At 60.0% G+C, this 7331-nt stretch overlaps 1 protein-coding gene across 1 annotated transcript; it reads right to left on the bottom strand.

Moving 5' to 3' along the window:
- Positions 1–970: 970 nt before the first annotated feature.
- Positions 971–5587, bottom strand: LOC144695146 (E3 ubiquitin-protein ligase BRE1A-like). The gene is made up of 4 exons (XM_078566044.1): positions 5516–5587; positions 3461–3650; positions 2223–2390; positions 971–1216 (listed from the first exon to the last, which is right to left on the bottom strand). The coding sequence occupies exons 2-4, from the start codon at positions 3614–3616 to the stop codon at positions 971–973; spliced, it is 570 nt and encodes a 189-aa protein (XP_078422170.1). The 5' UTR covers positions 3617–3650; positions 5516–5587.
- Positions 5588–7331: the final 1744 nt, after the last annotated feature.

Raw genomic sequence — 7331 nt, 5'->3', positions numbered from 1 at the left:
GGGGGAGGTGGGGGGAGGGGGTGGGGGGAGGGGGAATGGGGGGAGGGGGAATGGGGAATGGGGGAGGGGGAATGGGGAATGGGGGAGGGGGAAGGGGGAATGGGGGAGGGGGAATGTGGGGGAGGGGGAATGGGGGGGAGGGGGAATGGGGGGAGGGGGAATGGGGGGAGGGGAATGGGGGGAGGGGGAATGGGGGGGGAGGGGGGAATGGGGGGAGGGGAGCGGGAATGGGGGAGGGGGAGCGGGAATGGGGGGAGGGGGAGCGGGAATGGGGGGAGGGGGAGCGGGAATGGGGGAGGGGGGAATGGGGGGGAGGGGGAATGGGGGGAGGGGGAGCGGGAATGGGGGGAGGGGGAATGGGGGGAGGGGGAGGGGGAATGGGGGGAGGGGGAGGGGGAATGGGGGGAGGGGGAATGGGGGGGAGGGGGAATGGGGGGGATGGGGAATGGGAGGATGGGGGAATGGGAGGGATGGGAGAATGGGAGGGATGGGGGAATGGGAGGGATGGGGGAATGGGGGGAGGGGGAATGGGGGGGAGGGGAATGGGGGGAGGGGGAGCGGGAATGGGGGGAGGGTGAGCGGGAATGGGGGGGAGGGTGAGCGGGAATGGGGGGAGGGGGAATGGGGGGAGGGGGAATGGGGGGAGGGGGAATGGGGGGTAGGGGGAATGGGGGGAGGGGGAATGGGGGGGAGGGGGAATGGGGGGAGGGGGAATGGGGGGGAGGGGAATGGGGAATGGGGGGAGGGGGAATGGGGGGAGGGGGAGGGGGAATGGGGGGAGGGGGAGGGGGAATGGGGGGAGGGGGAGGGGGAATGGGGGGAGGGGAGGGGGAATGGGGGGAGGGGGAGGGGGTGGGGGAGGGGAGGGGAGGGGGAGGGGAGGGGGAGGGGGAGGGGGATGGGCAGACAGAGAGACGGACAGAGACAGGCAGAGAGTGAGAGAGAGCTATGGAGAGGGATTTCCAGAACTTCAGTCCCAGGCAGCTAAAGGCACGGATCTCCTCTGCCCGCTTCCCTCACATAACAGTTTGGGATCCACAGTTCTCCATGGATTACCTTTCTCTCTCTCCTCCCGGCGTTCCCGCTCTTGGTTGCTGTCAGAATCTGGCTCTGGATCAGACACGACCAGCATCTTCTTCTCAGGCAGCACATCCCGGCTCTCCTGCTCCTGCTCCAGATCCCAACGCCGCAGGATAATCCGCACGTTCTCATCAAACTGTAGGAGCAAGTTCCAGGTTAGCACCGAGGCTGGGAGTCACTGGCTGACCTCTCACCGCTCCAGGGCAAATCCAGTTAGGACACAGTGGGAGCAGTAGTGGGAGCTTTACTCTGTATCTAACCCGTGCTGTACCTGCCCTGGGAGTGTTCGATGGGGACAGTGTAGAGGGAGCTTTACTGTGCATCTGACCTGTGCTGTACCTGTCCTGGGAGTGTTTGATGGGACAGTGTAGAGGAGCTTTACTCTGTATCAAACCCGTGCTGTACCTGTCCTGGGAGTGTTTGATGGGGACAGTGTAGAGGGAGCTTTACTCTGTATCTAACCCGTGCTGTACCTGTCCGGGGAGTGTTTGATGGGGACAGTGTAGAGGGAGCTTTACTCTGTATCTAACCCCGTGCTGTACCTGTCCTGGGAGTGTTTGATGGGGACAGTGTAGAGGGAGCTTTACTCTGTATCTAACCCCATGCTGTACCTGCCTTGGGAGTGTTTGATGGGGACAGTGTAGAGGGAGCTTTACTGTGCATCTGACCTGTGCTGTACCTGTCCTGGGAGTGTTTGATGGGACAGTGTAGAGGGAGCTTTACTGTGCATCTGACCTGTGCTGTACCTGTCCTGGGAGTATTTGATGGGGACAGTGTAGAGGGAGCTTTACTCTGTATCTAACCCGTGCTGTACCTGTCCTGGGAGTGTTTGATGGGGACAGTGTAGAGGGAGCTTTACTCTGTGTCTAACCCTGTGCTGTACCTGTCCTGGGAGTGTTTGATGGGGACAGTGTAGAGGGAGCTTTACTCTGTATCTAACCCCGTGCTGTACCTGTCCTGGGAGTGTTTGATGGGGACAGTGTAGAGGGAGCTTTACTCTGTATCTAACCCTGTGCTGTCCCTGTCCTGGGAGTGTTTGATGGGGACAGTGTAGGGAAACCTTTACTCTATCTCTAACCCTGGTCTGAGCCTGTCCCATGAATGTTTGATGGGGCACTGGAGGAGGGGCAGTGCCACTGTACCTGGCACCAGTAGCGGTTCAGGATGAGGAGGTTGGCATCGTCTGTCGCTTGCCGTTTCACCAGCTTCTCGATTTGCTCCCTCAGCTCGTCCTCAATGCTCTGTCGCTGATCGATCACCTCGGCAAGCTTCCGGTTTTTAGTCTGGAGAGTCCGGATGTCAAGCTCCTCCTGCCAGAGAGTTAAAGGGGCAACAGATGAGTCAGCTGGGCCCACCAGGTTAGCAGTGACCACAGTCCTGGGGCTTACAGGAGAGACTCTGAGGCTCTCCTCTAAACACACACAGAGCAGCAAAGACATGGCTCCATCTGTGGCCTGAGTTGAGTTCACCTGATCTCACATGTGGTGTGGGAATGAGCTCAGGGTTGAGTTCTGTGTCTTTCGGAGACTAATGGTGTTCCGATAGAGTAAATAAGGTGAATCTGGTTCCAGTGGCAGGAGCATCAGTAACCAGAGGACACAGATTGAAAATAATTGGCAAAAGAGCCAGAGGGAAAGCTGAGGAAACATATTTTTTTGTACAGTGAGTTGCTGTGCGCTGGAATGTGCTGCCTGAAAGGGCAGAAGAAGCAGCGGGAATAATAGCTTTCAAAAGGGGAATTGGATAAATACTTGAAGGGGGAAAAATCGTCAGGTTATGGGGAAAGTGCAGGGGGGAGTGGGAATAATTGGAAAGTTTGACTTTTTAAAAATTCATTCATGGCATGTGGCAGTCACCATTAAGTTCAGTATTTATTGCCCATGAGAAGGTGGTGGTGAGCCGCCTTCCCGATCTGCTGAGTGCCTTTCAAGCCATTTCAGACGGCAGTTAAGAGTCAACCACATTGCTGTGGGTCTGGAGTCACACATAGGCCAGACCAGGTAAGAATGGCAGATTTCCTTCCCTAAAGGGCATTCGTGAACCGGATGGGTTTTTATGACCATCTGACAAGTTTCATGGTCAACCATCACTGAGACTAGCATCTCATTCCAGATTTATTAGTTGAATTTAAATTGAGCATTGCTGAACGAAAGCGATGTGCTGTCAAAGCTTTTCATCCCACAGTGGGATTCGAACCCGTGTCTCCAGGTCATTAGTCCGAGCCTCTGGGTTACTCGTCCAGTAACACAACCAACTACGCTACCATATCCCATGCCGTGCAGGGCACCAATTCTCTTGCAAAGAGCTGGCACAGGCAGGGTGGGCTGAATGGCCTCCTCCTGCGCTGTTGAGTTTCTGCGATGCACAGAACAGCACTTACCGTGGAGGTGTCACTCCCCAGCTTGATGGTCTCCACCTTGGCACCCGAACTCCCGGCAGTCTCCTCCAGGTGGGCTGACTTTTCGGGAGGTCCCGTGGATCGAGCCTCTGCTGCAGGACGCTTACTGCCAACACCCGGCATCTCTCTCTCCTTCATGATGGAGCTTGTGAGGAGGCTGTCCAGGGGAAGACTGAGGAGAAAGCAAATCATTACATTTGTTTTCATAGGATTCAGAGTCTGCAGCACAGGAGCAGGCCATTCAGCCCAACAGCTCCATGTTGGTGTTTATGCTCCATTTGAGCCTCCTCCTCTCGTGGGGCAACCTAGAACGAAGGGCGCGGTTTAAAAATAAGGCTTCTCCCACTTAAGGCGGAGATGGGGAGGAATCTTTTCTCTCAGTAGGTCGTTCGTGTTTGGAATTCTCTTCCCCAGTGAGCAGTGGAGGGTATATTCCAGGCTAAGTTAGATTTTTAATCAACAATGGAGTTGAGGGTTGTGGGGGTGGCAGGACAGGGGCGGGGGGGAGTGGCAGGACAGCGGGGGGGGGGGGGGGGGGGGGCGGTGGCAGGACGGGGGGGGGGGGCGGGACGGGCTGGGACAGGGCAGGGGGGGCAGAGGGGGGGTGGGGCAGGGCAGGGGGTGGGTAGGGGAGGGGCAGGGGTGGGTAGGGGAGGGGCAGGGGTGGGTAGGGGAGGGGGATGTGGGGCGGGATGGGGCAAGGGGGATGTGGGGGCGGGGCAGGGGGTGGTGGAGGGGGGCGGGGTAGGGGGTGGTGGAGGGGGGCGGGGGCAGGGGGTAGGGAGGGGGGCAGGGGGTAGGGAGGGGGCGGGGGCAGGGGGTAGGGAGGGGGCGGGGGCAGGGGGTACGGAGGGGGCGGGGGCAGGGGGTAGGGAGGGGGCGGGGGCAGGGGGTAGGGAGGGGGCGGGGGCAGGGGGTAGGGAGGGGGCGGGGGCAGGGGGTAGGGCGGGGGCAGGGGGTAGGGAGGGGGCGGGGGCAGGGCAGGGGCAAGGGGGATGTGGGGGCGGGGTCAAGGGGGATGTGGGGGCGGGGCGGGGGGAGATGGGGGGGCGGGGCGGGGGGAGATGGGGGGGCGGGGCGGGGGGAGATGGGGGCGGGCGGGGGGGGGGAGATGGGGGGCGGGGCGGGGGGAGATGGGGGGGCGGGGCGGGGGGAGATGGGGGGGCGGGGCGGGGGAGATGGGGGGGCGGGGCGGGGGGAGATGGGGGGGCGGGGCGGGGGGAGATGGGGGGGCGGGGCGGGGGGAGATGGGGGGGCGGGGCGGGGGGAGATGGGGGGGCGGGGCGGGGGGAGATGGGGGGGCGGGGCGGGGGGAGATGGGGGGGCGGGGCGGGGGGAGATGGGGGGCGGGGCAGGGGGGGGCGGGGGCAGGGGGCGGGGAACTGGAGTTGAGGCCGCTGTCGGACGAGCCGTGGTTTTATTGAATGTGGAGCAGGCTCGAGGGGATGTCACCGCTCTCCGGGTGAAGAGAGCTTTCTCCTGGATTCCCAGCTCGGGTTATTACTGAGTATCTGACATGGCCGACACCCCCGGGCTCTGATCCCGACCGGCGAACATCATCATCTTATGTCGGCCCCATCAGGGTCAACTGCAGCTCCGGGGGATGGACTCTCACCCGAGGCAGAACGTTCCAGGTTAAAATTCAAGGAAACCACCCACACCCCACCCCCCCGGCCGACTGACCCCCCCCCGAGACCCACCACCACCCCGACCCCCCCTCCGACCAAACCACCCCCGGACCAATCCCCCCACCCCCATTGAGATATTCAGCTATAGCGGGCATCACACAGAATCAACAGCCACAGAAACAGGCCATTCGGGCCCAACCGGGTTCTGATCTTCCTCAGTCTGACCCTGACTGTAAGTAAATGGCAGAGACACAGGGGGCGTCCATTCGGCCCATCCAGCCTGTGCCGGCTATTTGAAAGGTTCAATCGCATTAATTTCCCCCCTCGCCCATGACCCTGTAATTTTCCCCCCCCCCATTATTCACGGACAGGTGGACCGATTTCTCCGCTCCAGGCTCCAGTCCCCCACCTCCCCGAGACGATTTAGCTCCGGCCGCCGCAGCTCCACTTTCTGGTTTGGCCTCAAACCCGGAAGTGAGGCGTCCCCTCAATCCAGGGGAGGGGGCGGGGCCGGAACTCGACAAAGAGCGGCGCGGTGGAGACCAAGAGGAGACCGTCGGAGGACCGAGCCGGGCGGACATGCCAAGGATCAGCGGGGAAAGAAACAAGAGGCGACATCCGGAGGACCCGCCAGGAGGAGCCAAAGAGCTGAGAGCGAGAGTCAACAGATGATCTGCGGAGGAGCGGCTGTCCATGGGGCAGGAGGGGGACCTCAGAGCGGTCTCCACAGAACAGCAGAGGGAGGGGGGGAGGAGCAGACACAGTCTCCTCCACTGAGGGAGTGCTGCACTGTCAGAGGGTCAGTGCTGAGGGAGTGCTGCACTGTCAGAGGGTCAGTACTGACAGAGTGCTGCACTGTCAGAGGGTCAGTACTGACAGAGTGCTGCACTGTCAGAGGGTCAGTACTGACAGAGTGCTGCACTGTCAGAGGGTCAGTACTGAGGGAGTGCTGCACTGTCAGAGGGTCAGTAGTGAGGGAGTGCTGCACTGTCAGAGGGTCAGCACTGAGGGAGTACTGCACTGTCAGAGGGTCAGTACTGAGGGAGTGCTGCACTGTCAGAGGGTCAGTACTGAGGGAGTGCTGCACTGTCCGAGGGTCAGTACTGAGGGAGTGCTGCACTGTCAGAGGGTCAGTACTGAGGGAGTGCTGCACTGTCAGAGGGTCAGTAGTGAGGGAGTGCTGCACTGTCAGAGGGTCAGTACTGAGGGAGTGCTGCGCTGTCAGAGGGTCAGTAGTGAGGGAGTGCTGCACTGTCAGAGGGTCAGTACTGAGGGAGTGCTGCACTGTCAGAGGGTCAGTAGTGAGGGACTGCTGCACTGTCAGAGGGTCAGTACCGAAGGAGTGCTGTACTGCCAGAGAGTCAGTAGTGAGGGAGTGCTGCATGGTCAGAGGGTCAATACTGAGGGAGGGCTGCACTGTCAGAGGGTCAATACTGAGGGAGTGCTGCACTGTCAGAGGGTCAGTAGTGAGGGAGTGCTGCACTGTCAGAGGGTCAGTAGTGAGGGAGTGCTGCACTGTCAGAGGGTCAGTAGTGAGGGAGTGCTGCACTGTCAGAGGGTCAGTAGTGAGGGAGTGCTGCACTGTCAGAGGGTCAGTAGTGAGGGAGTGCTGCACTGTCAGAGGGTCAGTAGTGAGGGAGTGCTGCACTGTCAGAGGGTCAGTACCGAAGGAGTACTGTACTGCCAGAGAGTCAGTAGTGAGGGAGTGCTGCACTGTCAGAGGGTCAGTAGTGAGGGAGTGCTGCACTGTCAGAGGGACAGTAGTGAGGGAGTGCTGCACTGTCAGAGAGTCTACACTGAGGGAGTGTTGCACTGTCAGAGGGACAGTACTGAGGGAATGCTGCACTGTCAGAGAGTCTACACTGAGGGCGCGCTGCACTGTCAGAGTGTCAGTACTGAGGGGGTGCTGCACTGTCGGGGGACAGTACTGAGGGAGCGCTGCATTATCAGAAGAGCAGTACTGAGGGAATGCTGCACTGCCAAAGAGTTGCTTATTTACAGATGCTTTTTTTTTAACCAAGTTGTTCTCTCAGGCACATATAACAGCTCCCAATTGCAAAATTCTGATATCCAGAGGATATCGATTTAAGACAATTGACAAAGAGAAACCAGAGTGGAGATACACTCGTAATATGACACAGCACAGAAGGTGGCCATTGAGCCCATCGTACCTCTATCAGCCCTTTGGCGAGCAATCCAATTAATTCTTGTTTCCTGCTCTTTCC

The sequence above is a fragment of the Cetorhinus maximus genome, chromosome 21 (assembly GCF_964194155.1).
Source record: "Cetorhinus maximus chromosome 21, sCetMax3.hap1.1, whole genome shotgun sequence".
Taxonomy (NCBI): domain Eukaryota; kingdom Metazoa; phylum Chordata; class Chondrichthyes; order Lamniformes; family Cetorhinidae; genus Cetorhinus; species Cetorhinus maximus.
This window is presented reverse-complemented; position numbering and strand designations above follow the sequence as displayed.

Bases quoted from the DNA above. Each gene is read 5' to 3' on its own strand.
- LOC144695146 (XM_078566044.1), bottom strand. From the start codon at position 3,616: ATGAAGGAGAGAGAGATGCCGGGTGTTGGCAGTAAGCGTCCTGCAGCA. The intron at 2,391-3,460 runs GTAAGTGCTGTT...ACTCTCTGGCAG, and splicing joins TGGGGAGTGACACCTCCACG to GAGGAGCTTGACATCCGGAC. The intron at 1,217-2,222 runs GTACAGTGGCAC...TTGCTCCTACAG, and splicing joins TGAACCGCTACTGGTGCCAG to TTTGATGAGAACGTGCGGAT.